Source organism: Bombina bombina, chromosome 5 (genome assembly GCF_027579735.1).
Source record: "Bombina bombina isolate aBomBom1 chromosome 5, aBomBom1.pri, whole genome shotgun sequence".
Classification (NCBI taxonomy): Eukaryota; Metazoa; Chordata; class Amphibia; order Anura; family Bombinatoridae; genus Bombina; species Bombina bombina.
The window spans coordinates 1,063,294,228-1,063,314,432 of record NC_069503.1 but is presented as its reverse complement, the minus strand read 5'-3'; the positions used below and the strand labels follow the sequence as shown (position 1 = coordinate 1,063,314,432).

At 40.4% G+C, this 20,205-nt stretch overlaps 1 protein-coding gene across 3 annotated transcripts in view; it reads right to left on the bottom strand.

Annotated features, from left to right (window-relative positions):
* The window catches only part of FAM91A1 (family with sequence similarity 91 member A1), a 454,979-nt gene that overhangs the window by 33,789 nt on the left and 400,985 nt on the right, over window positions 1-20,205 (bottom strand). For all 3 annotated transcript variants that reach the window (XM_053715335.1, XM_053715336.1, XM_053715337.1), the window contains 2 exons: window positions 6,166-6,318; window positions 5,311-5,415 (listed from right to left, as the gene is read on the bottom strand). In XM_053715335.1, coding sequence (XP_053571310.1) covers window positions 5,311-5,415; window positions 6,166-6,318 — 258 coding nt within the window. The remainder of the gene's footprint in view (window positions 1-5,310; window positions 5,416-6,165; window positions 6,319-20,205) is intronic.

The following is a 20,205-nucleotide window of genomic DNA, read 5'->3' as shown; positions in this document are numbered from 1 at the left end:
ATCTGTTGAGATCACAGTCCAGGTTGGCCGAACAAAAGAAGCCCCTTGAACCAAGCGATGGTGATCTATCCACCATGTCAGAGAGTGTCGTACATTGGGATTCAAGGATATTAATTGTGATATCTTTGTATAATCCTTGCACCATTGATACAACATGCAAAGCTGTAGAGGGCTCATGTGAAAACGAGCAAAGGGGGATCGCGTCCGATGCTGCAGTCATGAGACCTAAAACTTCCATGCACATAGCCACTGAAGGGAATGACTGAGACTGAAGGTGCCGGCATGCTGCAACCAATTTTAAACGTCTCTTGTCTGTTAGAGACAGAGTCATGGACACTGAATCTATCTGGAAGCCTAAAAAGGTGACCCTTGTCTGAGGAATCAAGAAACTTTTTGGTAAATTGATCCTCCAACCATGTTTCCGAAGAAACAACACTAGTTGATTTGTGTGAGATTCTGCAGTATGTAAAGACTGAGCTAGTACCAAGATATCATCCAAATAAGGAAACACCGCAATACCCTGTTCTCTGATTACAGATAGTAGGGCACCGAGAACCTTTGAAAAGATTCTTTGAGCTGTTGCTAGGCCAAATGGAAGAGCAACAAATTGGTAATGCTTGTCTAGAAAAGAGAATCTCAGAAACTGATAGTGTTCTGGATGAATCGGAATATGAAGGTATGCATCCTGCAAGTCTATTGTGGACATATAATGTCCTTGCTGAACAAAAGGAAGAATAGTCCTTATAGTCACCATCTTGAAATTTGGTACTCTTACATAACGATTCAAAATTTTCAGATCCAGAACTGGTCTGAATACATTTTCTTTCTTTGGTACAATGAATAGGTTTGAATAAAACCCCAAACCTACTGAGGAGCAACTGGCATGATTACCCCTGAAGACTCCAGGTCTGAAACACACTTCAGAAAAGCCTGAGCTTTTACTGGATTTACAGGGATACGTGAGAGAAAAAAATCTTCTCACAGGAGGTCTTACTTTGAATCCTATTCGATACCCTTGAGAGACAATGCTCTGAATCCAATGATTTTAGACAGATTTTATCCAAAAATCCTTGAAAAACCTTAATCTGCCCCTACCAGCTGAGCTGGAATGAGGGCCGCACCTTCATGCGGACTTAGGGGCTGATTTTGGTTTCCTAAATGGCTTGGATTTATTCCAATTTGAGGAAGGCTTCCAATTGGAAGCAGATTCCTTGGGAGGAGGATTGAGTTTTTGTTCCTTATTCTGACGAGGGGAACGAAAACGGTTAGAAGCCTTAGATTTACCCTTAGGTCTTTTATCCTGAGGCAGAAAAACTCCTTTTCCTCCAGTGATAGTTGAAATAATAGAATCCAACTGAGAACCAAATAAATTATTACCTTGGAAAGAAAGAGATAGTAATCTAGATTTAGATGTCATATCAGCATTCCAAGATTTAAGCCACAAAGCTCTTCTAGCTAATACAGATAAAGACATGGATCTAACATCAATTTTGATAATATAAAAAATGGCATCACAAATAAAATGATTAGCATGTTGCAGTAAGCAAGTAATGCTAGATGTGTCAGGATCCAACTCTCGTTGCGCTAAATTCTCCAACCAAAAAGTTGAGGCAGCCGCAACATCAGCCAAAGAAATAGCAGGTCTGAGAAGATGACCTGAATATAAATAGGCCTTCCTTAGATAAGATTCAAGCTTCCTATCTAAAGTATCTTTAAAGGAAGTACTATCTTCCATAGGAACAGTGGTACGTTTAGCAAGAGTAGAAATAGCCCCATCAACTTTGGGGATTTTTCCCCAAAACTCTATAGATTTTGCTGGTAAAGGATACAATTTTTTAAACCTTGAAGAAGGAATAAAAGAAGTACCTGGCTTATTCCATTCCCTAGAAATCATAACAGAAAGAGCCTCAGGAATAGGAAAAAACCCTGGGGAAACCACAGGAGGTTTAAAAACAGCATTTAAATGTTTATTAGACTGAACGTCAATAGGACTGGTTACCTCAATATCCAAAGTAATTAACACTTCTTTTAATAAAGAACGCAAATACTCTATTTTAAATAAATAAGTAGATTTGTCAGTGTCAATGTCTGAGGAAGGATCTTCTGTCTCAGATAGATCCTCATCAGAAGAGGATAAATTATTATGTTGGTCATTTGAAATTTCATCAGCTAAATGAGAAGTTTTAAAAGACTTTTTACGTTTATTAGAAGGTGGAAATGCAGACAAAGCCTTCAGAATAGAATCAGAAACAAATTCTTTAAAATTTACAGGTATATCATGTACATTAGAAGTTGAAGGAACTATTACTGATGGAAACACTATCTGCATGTAAAAGTTTATCATGACAACTACTACAAATGACATTTGGTGAAATAATTTCTACACTTTTACAGCAAATGCACTTAGCTTTGGTAGAACCGATGTCAGGCAGCAATGTTCCAGCAGAAACTTCTGAGACAGGATCAGATTGGGACATCTTGCTCAATGTAAGAGAAAAAACAACATATAAAGCAAAATTATCTATTTCCTTATACGACAGTTTCAGGAATGGGAAAAAATGCAAAAGCATAGGCCTCTGATAGAGAGAAAAGCAAGAGGCAAACATCAATGGGGTACTGAAATAATGAAAAAAAATTGGCGCCAAGTATGATGCACAATGTAACTCAAACTATTTTGGCGCCAAAAATAACCGGAAATGATACACTCGCGTCACTAATGACCCCGCCGTGTGAAAGGTCTCGGCATCACGTATGACGCCGGAAATGACGAAGTTGCGTCATAAACGTATTTTTTCGCACAAAAAAATATTTTCGCCGCCAAGAATGACGCAATAAAGTTTAGCATTTGACGCACCCGCGGGCCTAATACCCGCAATAGCAAGAAGTATTCAATTGAAAAAAAAAAACTAAACCCCAGGTAAGAAATAAATTTCTTAAAAATGTTTAAATTCCCCAAATATGAAACTGACAGTCTGCTGAAGGAAATATATGAACCTGACTCATGGCAAGTACAATACATATATTTAGAACTTTATATAAATGCATAAAGTGCCAAACCATAGCTGAGGTGTCTTAAGTAATAAAAAAACATACTTACCAAAAGAAACCCATCCACATATAGCAGATAGCCAAACCAGTACTAAAACAGTTATTAGTAGAGGTAATGGTAAATTCAGAGTATATCGTCGATCTGAAAAGGGAGGTAGGAGATGAATCTCTACGACCGATAACAGAGAACCTATGAAATAGACCCCCGTTAGGGAAATCATCGTATTCAATAAGTGATACTCCCTTCACGTCCCTCTGACATTCGCTGTACTCTGAGAGGAATCGGGCTTCAACAATGCTGGGAAGCGCATATCAACGTAGAAATCTTAGCACAAACCTACTTCACCACCTCCATAGGAGGCAAAGTTTGTAAAACTGAATTGTGGGTGTGGTGAGGGGTGTATTTATAGGCATTTTGAGGTTTGGGAAACTTTGCCCCTCCTGGTAGGATTGTATATCCCATATGTCACTAGCTCATGGACTCTTGACAATTACATGAAAGAAACATATATTTAGAACTTTACATATAAAGTGCCAAACCATAGCTGAGAGTGTCTTAAATAAAAGAAAACATACATACCAAAAGACACTCATCTACATAAAGTAGATAGCCAAACCAGTACTGAAACTAGAGAATCAGTAGAGGTAATAAGAGTATATAGTCGATATGAAAAGGGAGGTAGGAGATGAATCTCTACGACCGATAACAGAGAACCTATGAAATAGATCCCCGTTAGGATGACCATTGTATTCAATAGGTAATACTCCCTTCACATCCCTCTGTCATTCACTGCACTCTGAGAGGAACCAGGCTTCAGCATGCTGAGAAGAGCATATCAACGTAGAAATATAGCACAAACTTACTTCACCAATACCATAGGAGGAAAAGTTTGTAAAACTGAATTGTGGGTGTTGTGGTGGGTGTATTTATAGGCATTTTGAGGTTTGGGAAACTTTGCCACTCCTGGTAGGAATGTATATTCCATACGTCACTAGCTCATGGACTCTTGCCAATTACATGAAAGAAACAAGACCTACTTTATAGAGCCTGCAGCGGAGACCAGGAAAATTCAACTTTGGAATAAAAAAATATTCCAATACTTTTGATTTATAAAGCTGCCACTAAGATAATGTTATATAATTCTGCACTATGTGCAGAATTATATAACATTATTTTGTACTTTTACTGTGCCTTTAAGTTCTCTTTGGACAAATATTGTTGTTGTTGCAATACATTTTAAAATGATTTGCAATGTGCTTCTTATAACACAATTAGCAAGGCATACGAACAGTGTTCTCCACAGAAAAAGTTGCCAGCGTTATGAAGTAGTCAGCTGGGGCAAAGTAATTTTATAACTTTTTCGGTTATATATTAATGTTACTTTAGCTATCCAAAACACAAATCAGTTGCACAATGTAACAAACAGATTGTATTACAATTTGTGTAACAGACATTGAAATATGTAATATCAGCTAATTTTAGTTCAAAGTGATGGTAAACAAATTATTTTTATCAACAATTTCATTATTAACTTAAAGGAACACTGAACCCAAATTTTTTCTTTCGTGATTCAGATAGAGCATGCAATTTTAAGCAACTTTCTAATTTACTCCTATTGTCAAATTTTCTTCATTCTCTTGGTATCTTTATTTGAAATGCAAGAATGTAAGTTTAGATGCCGGCCCATTTTTGGTGAACAACCTGGGTTGTTCTTGCTGATTGGTGGATAAATTCATCCACCAATAAAAAGTGCTGTCCAGAGTCTGAAGCAAAAAAAAAAAAGCTTAGATGCCTTATTTTTCAAATAAAGATAGCAAGAGAATGAGTAAATTACAAAGCTGTTTAAAATTGCATGCTCTATCTGAAACATGAAAGAAAAAAATTGGGTTCAGTGTCCCTTTAATATAAAGTATAATGGTACCCTTACTTTATAGCAAGATTAAAATGGTCTGCAGTTTCAGTCTGTATCGCACAAACATTGGATGAGCGGTGAATGTTTCACCGCTTGAAAACAGCGAAACTAAAAAACTACAGGGATTTTAACCGTTTCAGGCACAATCTTGCCATAAAGTAAAAGTACCATTATTCTTTGTTTTCATCAATGATTTCATTATTAACTTCGATATAGAGTTTGTTTACCATCATTTTAACATCAACTTAAATTTTAGCCAGTTGGAGTGTCAACTAAATGGGTCCTGCGGAGAACACTGCTAAAACTGAACACATGTACAAATTACCATATTCTTAACTAATATGTTCACCTTCAGTTGCATTTATTCCCGAATCTACAACTGTATCTTCCACGACCAGCTCAAAGGATTCAGTACTGCCAGTCACCTCAGTTTGACATGCTAGACCAAGATCATCTAAATACAAACAGCAAATCAATAACAAATAGTTTATCACTGTGGATAATCATTTTTTAGTAATTAAGTTGGCACCTTAATAGGGTTTATTGTAACTAAAGAATACATTTTAAATTGGCGCTGACAGCTCATAGCACGTTTATTAGTACTTTTCAATTCACATGTGTTGGTTTTGCCCTCTTTTAGCCATATAACAAAAGAACTATGTCAGCTGATGAGGTTGGCTCAGTACCACTATTAATTGCGGAAGGCTACATCAGCTTATTAGTGTCTAAGATGTAAAAATATCATGAGACACAAACATTTTCTTTCGTGATTCAGACAGAGCATACAAAACTATATTTACTATAGCGGTGCGGAATCTGTTGGTGCTCTAAATAACTGATAATAATATCAAATTTATTTTTCATTTATAACTAGGTATTTAGTGGGCACGTCTGGAGAACTACATAGCAGTAGAATGTTGAATGTTGTCTCTGAATCACAAAAAAAAAGTGTTTTTTTTTTTTTATAAACAGTTAAATGCATTTTTGAATGCAAAATGTATGTTTAAAAAACAATTAATAAAATCATAATTAAAATCACAATATTTCATAAAAAAATAGTGATCACCCCCCCTCCATATGTTTAAGCAAAATATGGCATCCGCAGGTGCTAAAATCATTTAGGTTAGGTTTAACTTTTGGCCAATATAAGCAAAGGAACTATTGTTTAAATATTGATTATTTATTATTTTACGTTATGTAATACCTTTTCCATCAGATGCATCACTCAGTCTTCTCTGACTTGCACGTGGACTTGAAGGGTTAAGCATGGTAATATAACCACATAAATGTGCTAAATCAATTTTATCTCTCAAGATTTTTATGGCTTTATGAACACTCATATTGACGCTGGAAAAATCTGTAACAAAAAACATTTCTTTCTTTAGTAAATGCTCTAATAAAAATGTTAAACATGACACTAATGACATTTTATATGTGGGTTACACTGTGCGCACAATTATTAGGCAAGTTGTATTTTTGAGGATTAAAGTGATGGTAAACTTTAAATAATCAAATGCCATAAATGTAAACTTTGCAATTAAAAAAAAAACGATATTTGTATCCTTTATTGTTTTTAATCCATCTGCGAAAGGGTTAAATTAGTTTGTATATGTTAATGCTTCTATTAAAATGTTATGCCGACCCACATGGATAAACACTGACAAATACAGTAAACATCCAATCAACATGTGTGTCATTTGACAATCTTGAAGTCCAGCCCTTTAAAGTCCTTAGACCTATGTAGAGAGTGGGTGGGACTGCTTTACACATCACAGCCCAGCCAAAAGATGGTAAACTTTTGGCTGGGCTGTGAGAAACAGACAATACCAATTAGGATTAAAAACATTTTATTATGAAATATATATACACTTTAAAAAAAAATTGATGTGGTTTTTACTTGAAAACTAATACATTTTTATTGCAACATTCTTAAAGTCTAAAGTTTACCATCACTTTAATTTCATTATTGAACATCTACAGTGCTCTTGGTCAATCCAAAATGTTAATAAACCTCAAACCTGAATATTTAAGAAAGTAAACATGATGTTTTGGCTTTCTTAGGAGAATATCTCTGTGTGCTCAATTATTGGAAAACTATTAGGGTGCAGAATTATTATGCAACTATATGAAAAACGAAAATTTTTCCATCTCACTTGTTTATTTTCATCTGTTAAAGTGAGAATAATAAACAAACAACTCAAAATTTACAAATAAACATTTCTGGCAAAAAAATAATAATAATCAGTGACCAATATAGCCAAGCCTTCCATCCATGGAGTCTATCAGTTTCTTAAACTGTTGATGATCAACTTTTTGTGCAGCAGCAACCACAGCTTACCAGACACGGGTTAGAGAGGTGTACTGTATTCCTTCACCGTAAATGTCCCGTTTAAGAAGGGCCCACAAGTTCTTAACAGGGTTTTGGTCAGGTGAAGAAGGGTACAATGTCATTATTCTTTCCTTTAGGCCTTTAGTAGCTAGCCACGCAGTGAAGTACTTCAATGCATGTGATGGAGCATTGTCCTGCATAAATATCATGGTCTTCTTGAAAGATGCAGACTTTTCCTGTACCACTGCTTGAAGAAAGTGTCTTCTAAAAACTGGCAGTAGGTTTGGGAGTTGACTTTGAGTCCATCTTCAACCCGAAAAGGTCCAACTAGCTCATCTTTAATAATACCAGCCCATACCAGTACCCCATCTCCATCTTGCTGGCATCTGAGTCGAAGTGGAGCTCTGTGCCAGTTACTGATCCAGCCACAGGCCCATCCATCTGGTCCGTCAAGAGTCACTGTCATCTCATCAATCTATAAAACCTTTGAAAAATCTGTCTTCAGATATTTCTTGGCCCAGTCTTGACGGTTCAACTTCAGTGTTTTGTTCAGTGGTGGTCGAGTTTCAGCCTACCTTACCTTGCCCATGTCTCTGAGCAATGAACACCTTGTACTTCTGGGCACTCTAGGTAGGTTGCAGTTCTGGAATATGACAGCACTGGAGGATAATGGTTCCTGGTAGCTTCATGCTTGATTATTCTCAAATCTTTGACAGTTAAATTGCGTCTTTTTTTTCTCAACATGTTTCTTGCGACCCTGTTGACTATTTACATAGTAACATAGTAGATAAGGTTGAAAAAAGACTGAAGTCCATCGAGTACAACCTATACAAATCTAAAATACTTTCAAAAAGCTCCAGTTAAGCTTAAATAACCCCATTGAAATGTGACCCATTTAATTCTAGCAATCATATCCATGAATTTTGTTTATATACAGAAATTTATCCAGACTATTTTTAAATATTTGCAACAAAACGTTTGATAGTTCTGTGATCACGCCCCAATATCTTAGCATTTTCAAGAGTGCTGCATCCCTGACTTTTCAGAGTCAGTTAAATCTCTTTTTTGGCCCATTTTGCCTGAGGAAAAGAAGCTGCCTAATAATTATTCACACTTGATATAGGGTGTTTATCACCTAAGGCCACACCCTCCCTCATTACACATCACCTGATATGCTTAAATCCAATAAGCATTCAAGTTTATACAGCTTGGAGTTGGTCAATATGCATACAAATGATGATTTGGTCAAAATACTCACTTGCCTAATAATTGTGCACACAGTGTATATGAGGCAGGTAAGACATCAGCTGTAACATATACAATTATCTTCTGACTAGAGTACAGTTCATGTAATATGTAGGTGCTCTCCACATCAGATACATAATAATATTTAAGAAACAAAAAAACATAATTTATGTAAGAACTTACCTGATAAATTCATTTCTTTCATATTAGCAAGAGTCCATGAGCTAGTGACGTATGGGATATACATTCCTACCAGGAGGGGCAAAGTTTCCCAAACCTCAAAATGCCTATAAATACACCCCTCACCACACCCACAAATCAGTTTAACGAATAGCCAAGAAGTGGGGTGATAAGAAAAAAGTGCGAAAGCAAAAAAAAATAAGGAATTGGAATAATTGTGCTTTATACAAAAAAATCATAACCACCACAAAAAAGGGTGGGCCTCATGGACTCTTGCTAATATGAAAGAAATTAATTTATCAGGTAAGTTCTTACATAAATTATGTTTTCTTTCATGTAATTAGCAAGAGTCCATGAGCTAGTGACGTATGGGATAATGAATACCCAAGATGTGGATCTTCCACGCAAGAGTCACTAGAGAGGGAGGGATAAAATAAAGACAGCCAATTCCGCTGAAAAATAATCCACACCCAAAACAAAGTTTAAATCTTATAATGAAAAAAACTGAAAATATAAGCAGAAGAATCAAACTGAAACAGCTGCCTGAAGTACTTTTCTACCAAAGACTGCTTCTGAGGAAGAAAACACATCAAAATGGAAGAATTTAGTAAAAGTATGCAAAGAAGACCAAGTTGCTGCTTTGCAAATCTGATCAACCGAAGCTTCATTCCTAAATGCCCAGGAAGTAGAGACTGACCTAGTTGAATGAGCTGTAAATCCTTTGAGGCGGAGTTCTACCTGACTCAACATAAACATGATGAACCAAAGACTTTAACCACGATGCCAAAGAAATGGCAGAAGCCTTCTGACCTTTCCTTGAACCAGAAAAGATAACAAATAGACTAGAAGTTTTCCGGAAATCTTAGTAGCTTCAACATAATATTTCAAAGCTCTAACTACATCCAAAGAATGCAACGATCTTTACTTAGAGATCTTAGGATTAGGACACAATGAAGGAACTACAATTTCTCTACTAATGTTGTTAGAATTCACAACCTTAGGTAAAAATTTAAATGAAGTTCGCAAAACCGCCTTATCCTGATGAAAAATCAGAAAAGGAGACTCACAAGAAAGAGCAGATAATTCAGAAACTCTTCTAGCAGAAGAGATGGCCAAAAGAAACAAAACTTTCCAAGAAAGTAATTTAATATCCAGCGAATGCATAGGTTCAAACGGAGGAGCTTAAAGAGCCCCCAGAACCAAATTTAAACTCCAAGGAGGAGAGATTGACTTAATGACAGGTTTTATACGAACCAAAGCTTGTAAAAAACAATAAATATCAGGAAGACTAGCAATCTTTCTGTGTAAAAGAACAGAAAGAGCAGAGATTTGTCCTTTCAAGGCACTTGCAGACAAACCTTTATCCAGACCATCCTGAAGAAACTGTAAAATTCTAGGAATTCTAAAAGAATGCCAAGAAAAATGATTAGAAGAACACCAAGAAATGTAAGTCTTCCAGACTCGATAATATATCATCCTAGATACAGATTTACGAGCCTGTAACATAGTATTAATTACGGAGTCAGAGAAAACCTCTATGACTGAGAATCAAGTGTTCAATCTCCATACCTTCAAATTTAAGGATCTGAGATCCTGATGGAAAAAAGGACCTTACAATAGAAGGTCTGGTCTTAACGGAAGAGTCCACGGTTGGCAAGTAGCCATCCGGACAAGATCCGCATACCAAAACCTGTGAGGCCATGCTGGAGCCACTAGCAGAATAAACGAACGCTCCTTTAGAATCTTGGAAATCACTCTTGGAAGAAGAACTAGAGGCGGAAAGATATAAGCAGGATGATACTTCCAAGGAAGTGACAATGCATCCACTGCTTCCGCCTGAGGATCCCTGGATCTGGACAGATACCTGGGAAGCTTCTTGTTTAGATGAGAAGCCATCAGATCTATTTCTGGAAGTCCCCATATTTTAACAATCTGAAGAAATACCTCTGGGTGAAGAGACCATTCGCCCGAATGTAGCGTTTGGCGACTGAGATAATCCGCTTCCCAATTGTCTATACCTGGGATATGAACCGCAGAAATTAGACAGGAGCTGGATTCCGCCCATACAAGTATTCGAGAGACTTCTTTCATAGCCAGAGGACTGTGAGTTCCTCCTTGATGATTGACATATGCCACGGTTGTGACATTGTCCGTCTGGAAACAAATGAACGACTCTCTCTTTAGAAGAGGCCACGACTGAAGAGCTCTGAAAATTGCACGGAGTTCCAAAATGTTGATTGGTAATCTCGCCCCCTGAGATTCCCAAACCCCTTGTGCTGTCAGAAACCCCCATACAGCTCCCCAACCTGTCAGACTTGCATCTGTTGAGATCACAGTCTAGGTTGGAAGAACAAAAGAAGCCCCCTGAACTAAACGATGGTGGTCTGTCCACCACGTCAGAGGGTGTCGAACAATCGGTTTTAAAGATATTAATTGAGATATCTTTGTATAATCCCTGCACCACTGGTTCAGCATACAGAGCTGAAGAGGTCGCATGTGAAAACGAGCAAAGGGGATCGCGTCCAATGCAGCAGTCATAAGACCTAGAATTTCCATGCATAAGGCTACCGAAGGGAAAGATTGAGACTGAAGGTTTCGACAAGCTGAAACCAATTTCAGACGTCTCTTGTCCGTCAGAGACAGAGTCAAGGACACTGAATCTATCAGGAAACCTAAAAAGGTTACCCTTGTCTGAGGAATAAACGAACTTTTTGGTAAATTGATCCTCCAACCATGTTCTTGAAGAAACAACACTTATAAAAGACTGGAAAGGTTCTTTCTAGCGAAAATGAGCAAAGGGAATTGAATCCAATGCTGTGGCCATAAGACCTAAAACTTCTATGCATATGTAGCAACTGAAGGAAATAATAGAGACTAAAGGTACCGACAGACGGAACCCAATAAAATTATCCCTTGTCTGATAGAGACAAGGACAGTGACACAAACTATCTGGAAACCTAAAAAAGGTGACCCTTGTGTGAGGAATCAACTAAAAAACATAATTTATGCTTACCTGATAAATTCCTTTCTCCTGTAGTGTAGTCAATCCACGGGTCATCCATTACTTATGGAATATTTCTCTTCCTAACAGGAAACTGCAAGAGAATTACCCAGCAGAGCTTGCTATATAGCTCCTCCCCTCACCTATCATACTCAGTCATTCGACCAAGGCAGACGAGAAAGGAGGAACCATAGGGTACAGTGGTGACTGGAGTTTGATTAAAATTTAGACCTGCCGTAAAAACAGGGCGGGCCGTGGACTGACTACACTACAGGAGAAAGGAATTTATCAGGTAAGCATAAATTATGTTTTCTCCTGTTAAGTGTAGTCAGTCCACGGGTCATCCATTACTTATGGAATACCAATACCAAAGCTAAAGTACACGGATGAAGGGAGGGACAAGGCAGGAACATTAAACAGAAGGAACCACTGCCTGAAGTACCTTTCTCCCAAAAATAGCCTCCGAGGAAGCAAAAGTGTCAAATTTGTAAAATTTTGAAAAAGTGTGAAGCGAAGACCAAGTCGCAGCCTTGCAAATCTGTTCAACAGAGGCCTCATTTTTAAAGGCCCAGGTGGAAGCCACAGCTCTAGTAGAATGAGCGGTAATCCTTTCAGGAGGCTGCTGTCCAGCAGTCTCATAGGCTAAGCGTATTATGCTACGAAGCCAAAAAGAGAAAGAGGTAGCCGAAGCCTTTTGACCTCTCCTCTGTCCAGAGTAAACGACAAACAGGGAAGAAGTTTGACGAAAATCCTTAGTTGCCTGCAAATAGAATTTCAGGGCACGGACTACGTCCAGATTATGCAAAAGTCGTTCCTTCCTTGAAGAAGGGTTAGGACACAGAGATGGAACAACAATCTCTTGATTGATATTCCTGTTAGTAACTACCTTAGGTAAGAACCCAGGTTTAGTACGCAGGACTACCTTGTCTGAATGAAAAATCAGATAAGGAGAATCACAATGTAAGGCAGATAACTCAGAGACTCTTCGAGCCGAGGAAATAGCCATCAAAAACAGAACTTTCCAAGATAACAACTTGATATCAATGGAATGAAGGGGTTCAAATGGAACGCCTTGAAGAACATTAAGAACTAAGTTTAAGCTCCACGGCGGAGCAACAGACTTAAACACAGGCTTAATCCTAGTCAAAGCCTGACAGAAAGCCTGAACGTCTGGAACTTCAGCCAGACGTTTGTGTAGAAGAATAGACAGAGCAGAAATCTGTCCCTTTAACCCCTTAATGACAACTGACGTACCAGGTACGTCATGCATTAACAAGTAGTTAATGACAATTGTCTAGGAGAGTGCTGGAAGCGATCGCAATCGCTTCCAGCAGCTCTCAGGGTATTGCAGTGATGCCTCCATATGGAGGCATCCTGCAATACCTTTTTAGAAGACTCCGATGCAGAGAGGGCCCTCTCTGCACCGGTAGTTCGTTGGTGGGTGGGAGCGCAACAGGGAGGTGGGTGGGCGGCCCATCGCTACCCGGCATCCGGTTCCTAGAAGTGCAATGTGCACGCCGGGTGCCGGGAGCGCGCGGGGGCAGGCGTGCGCGCATTAGCTGGACACTGACACCAATGAGGGAAGAGGGGGGGGGGGGAAATATATATTTTTTTAAATCATATAAAAGGATCTGGGAGGGGGTAGGGGTATTGTGGGGGGCTGCTACACTACAGAAAACCCCCCAAAAAAGAAAAAAAGCAGAAAATACTTATATGTTTTTGTGCAAATTGGGTACTGACAGACAGCTGCCAGTACCCAAGATGGCCACAATTAGATAGGGGAGAGGGTTAGAGAGCTGGGGGGGGGGGGATCATGGAGGTTGGGGCTAAGGCAGGAGTCCATCACAGCTAAAATATTTTATTTTTTTATAAAAAAAAAAAAAAACTCCTTTTATTTAGTACTGGCAGACTTTCTGCCAGTACTTAAGATGGCAGGGACATTTGTGGGGTGGGGGAGGGAAGAGAGCTGTTTGGGAGGGATCAGGGGGTGGGATGTGTCAGGTGGGAGGCTGATCTCTACCCTAAAGCTAAAATTAACCCTGCAAGCTCCCTACAACCTACCTAATTAACCCCTTCACTGCTGGGCATAATTTACGTGTGGCGCGCAGCAGCATTTAGCGGCCTTCTAATTACAAAAAAGCAATGCCAAAGCCATATAAGTCTGCTATTTCTGAACAAAGGGGATCCCAAAGAAGCTTTTACAACAATTTGTGCCATAATAGCACAAGCTGTTTGTAAATAATTTCAGTGAGAAACCTAAAATTGTGAAAAATGTAGTTTTTTTTTTTATTTGCTCGCATTTGGCGGCGAAATGGTGGAATAAAATATACCAAAATGTGCCTAGATCAATACTTTGGGTTGTCTTCTAACAAAAAATATATACATGTCAAGGGATATTCAGGTATTCCTGACAGATATCAGGGTTCCAATGTAACTAGCGCTAATTTTGAAAAAAAGTGGTTTGGAAATAGCGAAGTGCTACTTGTATTTATGGCCCTATAACTTGCAAAAAAAGCTAAGAACATGTAAAACAGAATTTATGCTTACCTGATAAATTACTTTCTCCAACGGTGTGTCCGGTCCACGGCGTCATCCTTACTTGTGGGATATTCTCTTCCCCAACAGGAAATGGCAAAGAGCCCAGCAAAGCTGGTCACATGATCCCTCCTAGGCTCCGCCTACCCCAGTCATTCGACCGACGGACAGGAGGAAATATGCATAGGAGAAACCATATGATACCGTGGTGACTGTAGTTAGAGAAAATAATTCATCAGACCTGATTAAAAAAAAACCAGGGCGGGCCGTGGACCGGACACACCGTTGGAGAAAGTAATTTATCAGGTAAGCATAAATTCTGTTTTCTCCAACATAGGTGTGTCCGGTCCACGGCGTCATCCTTACTTGTGGGAACCAATACCAAAGCTTTAGGACACGGATGAAGGGAGGGAGCAAATCAGGTCACCTAAACGGAAGGCACCACAGCTTGCAAAACCTTTCTCCCAAAAATAGCCTCCGAAGAAGCAAAAGTATCAAATTTGTAAAATTTGGCAAAAATGTGCAGAGAAGACCAAGTCGCTGCCTTACATATCTGGTCAACAGAAGCCTCGTTCTTGAAGGCCCATGTGGAAGCCACAGCCCTAGTGGAGTGAGCTGTGATTCTTTCAGGAGGCTGCCGTCCGGCAGTCTCATAAGCCAATCGGATAATGCTTTTAAGCCAAAAAGAAAGAGAGGTAGAAGTTGCTTTTTGACCTCTCCTTTTACCAGAATAAACAACAAACAAAGAAGATGTTTGTCTGAAATCTTTAGTAGCCTCTAAATAGAATTTTAGAGCACGGACTACGTCCAAATTGTGTAACAAACGTTCCTTCTTTGAAACTGGATTCGGACACAAAGAAGGTACAACTATCTCCTGGTTAATATTTTTGTTGGAAACAACTTTCGGAAGAAAACCAGGCTTAGTACGCAAAACCACCTTATCTGCATGGAACACCAGATAGGGCGGAGAACACTGCAGAGCAGATAACTCTGAAACTCTTCTAGCAGAAGAAATTGCAACCAAAAACAAAACTTTCCAAGATAATAACTTAATATCTACGGAATGTAAAGGTTCAAACGGAACCCCTTGAAGAACTGAAAGAACTAGATTTAGACTCCAAGGAGGAGTCAAAGGTCTGTAAACAGGCTTGATTCTAACCAGAGCCTGAACAAATGCTTGAACATCTGGCACAGCTGCCAGCCGTTTGTGAAGTAAAACAGATAAGCAGAGATCTGTCCCTTCAGAGAACTTGCAGATAATCTCCAAACCTTCTTGTAGAAAGGATAGAATCTTAGGAATTTTTATCTTGTTCCACGGGAATCCTTTAGATTCACACCAACAGATATATTTTTTCCATATTTTATGGTAAATTTTTCTAGTTACAGGCTTTCTAGCCTGAATCATAGTATCTATTACAGAATCTGAAAACCCACGCTTTGATAAAATCAAGCGTTCAATCTCCAAGCCGTCAGTTGGAGGGAGACCAGATTCGGATGTTCGAATGGACCTTGAACAAGAAGGTCCTGTCTCAAAGGTAGCTTCCATGGTGGAGCCGATGACATATTCACCAGGTCTGCATACCAAGTCCTGCGTGGCCACGCAGGAGCTATCAAGATCTCCGAAGCCCTCTCCTGATTGATCCTGGCTACCAGCCTGGGAATGAGAGGAAATGGTGGGAACACATAAGCTAGGTTGAAGGTCCAAGGCACTACTAGTGCATCCACTAGAGTCGCCTTGGGATCCCTGGATCTGGACCCGTAGCAAGGAACCTTGAAGTTCTGACGAGACGCCATCAGATCCATGTCTGGAATGCCCCATAATTGAGTTATTTGGGCAAAGATTTCCGGATGGAGTTCCCACTCCCCCGGATGGAAAGTCTGACGACTCTGAAAATCCGCTTCCCAATTTTCCACTCCTGGGATGTGGATTGCAGACAAGTGGCAGGAGTGATCCTCCGCCCATTGAATTATTTTGGTCACTTCTTCCATCGCCAGGGAACTCCTTGTTCCCCCCTGATGATTGATATATGCAACAGTCGTCATGTTGTCTGATTGAAACCGTATGAATTTGGCCTTTGAAGGATAAAAACTACATTTAAACACCAAAAAACTCTTAACCATCTCCGTGGAGATGTTGCCTGTGCAACGGCAAAGAGAATGACTGGGGTAGGCGGAGCCTAGGAGGGATCATGTGACCAGCTTTGCTGGGCTCTTTGCCATTTCCTGTTGGGGAAGAGAATATCCCACAAGTAAGGATGACGCCGTGGACCGGACACACCTATGTTGGAGAAACATTGGGTATTTCTAAACTCAGGACAAAATTTAGAAACTATTTAGCATGGGTGTTTTTTGGTGATTGTAGATGTGTAACAGATTTTGGGGGTCAAAGTTAGAAAAAGTGTGTTTTTTTCCATTTTTTCCTCATATTTTATTATTTTTTTTTAGTAAATTATAAGATATGATGAAAATAATGGTATCTTTAGAAAGTCCATTTAATGGCGAGAAAAACGGTATATAATATGTGTGGGTACAGTAAATGAGTAAGAGGAAAATTACAGCTAAACACAAACACTGCAGAAATGTAAAAATAGCCATTGTCATTAAGGGTAAGAAAATTGAAAAATGGTCCGGTCATTAAGGGGTTGACGAACTAGTAGATAAGCTCTTTTCTAAACCCTCTTGTAGAAAGGACAATATCCTAGGAATCCTAACCTTACTCCATGAGTAACTCTTGGATTCGCACCAACGTAAATATTTACGCCATATTTTATGGTAAATTTTTCTGGTAACAGGCTTCCTAGCCTGTATTAAGGTATCAATAACCGACTCCGAGAAACCACGCTTTGATAGAATCAAGCGTTCAATCTCCATGCAGTCAGCCTCAGAGAAATTAGATTTGGATGTTTGAAAGGACCCTGAATTAGAAGGTCCTGTCTCAGAGGCAGAGACCACGGTGGACAGGACGACATGTCCACTAGGTCTGCATACCAGGTCCTGCGTGGCCACGCAGGCGCTATCAGAATCACCGAAGCTCTCTCCTGTTTGATCTTGGCAATCAAACAAGGAAGCATTGGGAATGGTGGAAACACATAAGCCATGTTGAAGACCCAAGGGGCTGTCAGAGCATCTATCAGCACCGCTCCCGGGTCCCTGGACCTGGATCCGTAACAAGGAAGCTTGGCGTTCTGACGAGACGCCATGAGATCCAGATCTGGTTTGCCCCAACGACGAATCAGTTGAGCAAAGACCTCCGGATGGAGCTCCCACTTTCCCGGATGAAAAGTCTGGCGACTTAGAAAATCCGCCTCCCAGTTCTCCACGCCTGGGATGTAGATCGCTGACAGGTGGCAAGAGTGAGACTCTGCCCAGCGAATTATCTTTGAGACTTCCAACATCGCTAGGGAACTTCTGGTTCCCCCTTGATGGTTGATGTAAGCCACAGTCGTGATGTTGTCCGACTGAAATCTGATGAACCTCAGAGTTGCTAACTGAGGCCAAGCTAGGAGAGCATTGAATATTGCTCTTAACTCCAGAATATTTATTGGGAGGAGTTTCTCCTCCTGAGTCCATAATCCCTGAGCTTTCAGGGAATTCCAGACTGCTCCCCAGCCTAGAAGGCTGGCGTCTGTTGTTACAATCGTCCAATCTGGCCTGCGAAAGGTCATCCCCTTGGACAGATGTGGCCGAGAGAGCCACCATAGAAGAGAATCTCTGGTCTTTTGATCCAGATTTAGTAGGGGGGACAAATCTGAGTAATCCCCGTTCCACTGACTTAGCATGCACAATTGCAGCGGTCTGAGATGCAGGCACGCAAATGGTACTATGTCCATTGCCGCTACCATTAAGCCGATTACTTCCATGCACTGAGCTACTGACGGGTGTGGAATGGAGTGAAGGACACGGCAAGCATTTAGAAGTTTTAATAACCTGGCCTCTGTCAGGTAAATTTTCATCTCTACAGAATCTATAAGAGTCCCTAGAAAGGGAACTCTTGTAAGTGGTAATAGAGAACTCTTTTCCACGTTCACCTTCCACCCATGCGACCTCAGAAATGCCAGAACTATCTCTGTATGAGACTTGGCAGTTTGAAAATTTGACGCTTGTATCAGAATGTCGTCTAGGTACGGAGTCACCGCTATGCCTCGCCAGAAGTGATCCTAGAATTTTTGTAAAGATTCTTGGGGCCGTAGCTAATCCGAAGGGAAGAGCTACAAACTGGCAATGCCTGTCTAGGAAGGCAAATCTCAGATACCGGTAATGGTCCTTTTGAATCGGTATGTGAAGGTAGGCATCCTTTAAGTCCACCGTGGTCATGTACTGACCCTCTTGGATCATGGGAAGAATGGTTCGAATAGTTTCCGTTTTGAATGATGGAACTCTTAGAAATTTGTTTAGGATTTTTAAGTCCAAGATTGGTCTGAAGGTTCCCTCTTTTTTGGGAACCACAAATAGATTTGAATAGAATCCCTGCCCGTGTTCCGTCCGCGGAACTGGGTGGATTACCCCCATTAGTAAGAGGTCTTGTACACAGCGTAGAAACGCCTCTTTCTTTGTTTGGTTTGCTGATAACCTTGAAAGATGAAATCTCCCCCGTGGAGGAGAAGTTTTGAAGTCCAGGAGATATCCCTGAGATATGATCTCCAACGCCCAGGGATCCTGGACATCTCTTGCCCAAGCCTGGGCGAAGAGAGAAAGTCTGCCCCCCACTAGAACCGTTTCCGGATAGGGGGCCCTCTCTTCATGCTGTCTTAGGGGCAGCAGCAGGTTTCTTGGCCTGCTTGCCCCTGTTCCAGGACTGGTTAACTTTCCAGCCCTGCCTGTAACGAGCAACAGCTCCTTCCTGTTTTGGAGCGGAGGAAGTTGATGCTGCTCCTGCCTTGAAGTTACGAAAGGCACGAAAATTAGACTGTTTGGCCTTTGATTTGGCCCTGTCCTGAGGTAGAGCATGGCCCTTACCTCCCGTAATGTCAGCAATAATTTCTTTCAAGCCGGGCCCGAATAAGGTCTGCCCTTTGAAAGGAATATTAAGCAATTTGGATTTAGAAGTCACGTCAGCTGACCAGGATTTAAGCCACAGCGCTCTGCGCGCTTGAATGGCGAATCCGGAGTTCTTAGCCGTAAGTTTGGTTAAGTGTACGACGGCATCAGAAACAAATGAGTTAGCTAGCTTAAGGGTTTTAAGCTTGTTCATAATTTCATCCAATGGAGCTGTGCGAATGGTCTCTTCCAGAGACTCAAACCAGAATGCCGCCGCCGCAGCAGTAACAGGCGCAATGCATGCAAGGGGTTGTAATATAAAACCTTGTTGAACAAACATTTTCTTAAGGTAACCCTCTAACTTTTTATCCATTGGATCTGAAAAAGCACAGCTATCCTCCACCGGGATAGTGGTGCGCTTAGCCAAAGTAGAAACTGCTCCCTCCACCTTAGGGACCGTCTGCCATAAGTCCCGTGTGGTGGCGTCTATTGGAAACATTTTTCTAAATATAGGAGGTGGTGAAAAGGACACACCGGGTCTATCCCACTCCTTGTTAATAATTTCTGTAAGCCTTTTAGGTATAGGAAAAACGTCAGTACACACCGGTACTGCAAAATATTTATCCAGCCTACATACTTTCTCTGGAATTGTAACCGTGTTACAATCATTCAGAGCCGCTAATACCTCCCCTAGCAATACGCGGAGGTTCTCAAGCTTAAATTTAAAATTTGAAATCTCTGAATCCAGTTTACCCGGATCAGACCCGTCACCCACAGAATGAAGCTCTACGTCCTCATGTTCTGCAAATTGTGACGCAGTATCAGACATGGCTCTACCATTATCAGCGCGCTCTGTTCTAACTCCAGAGTGATCGCGCTTACCTCTTAATTCTGGCAATTTAGACAGTACTTCTGTCATAACAGTAGCCATGTCTTGCAAAGTGATTTGTATGGGCCGCCCTGATGTACTTGGCGCC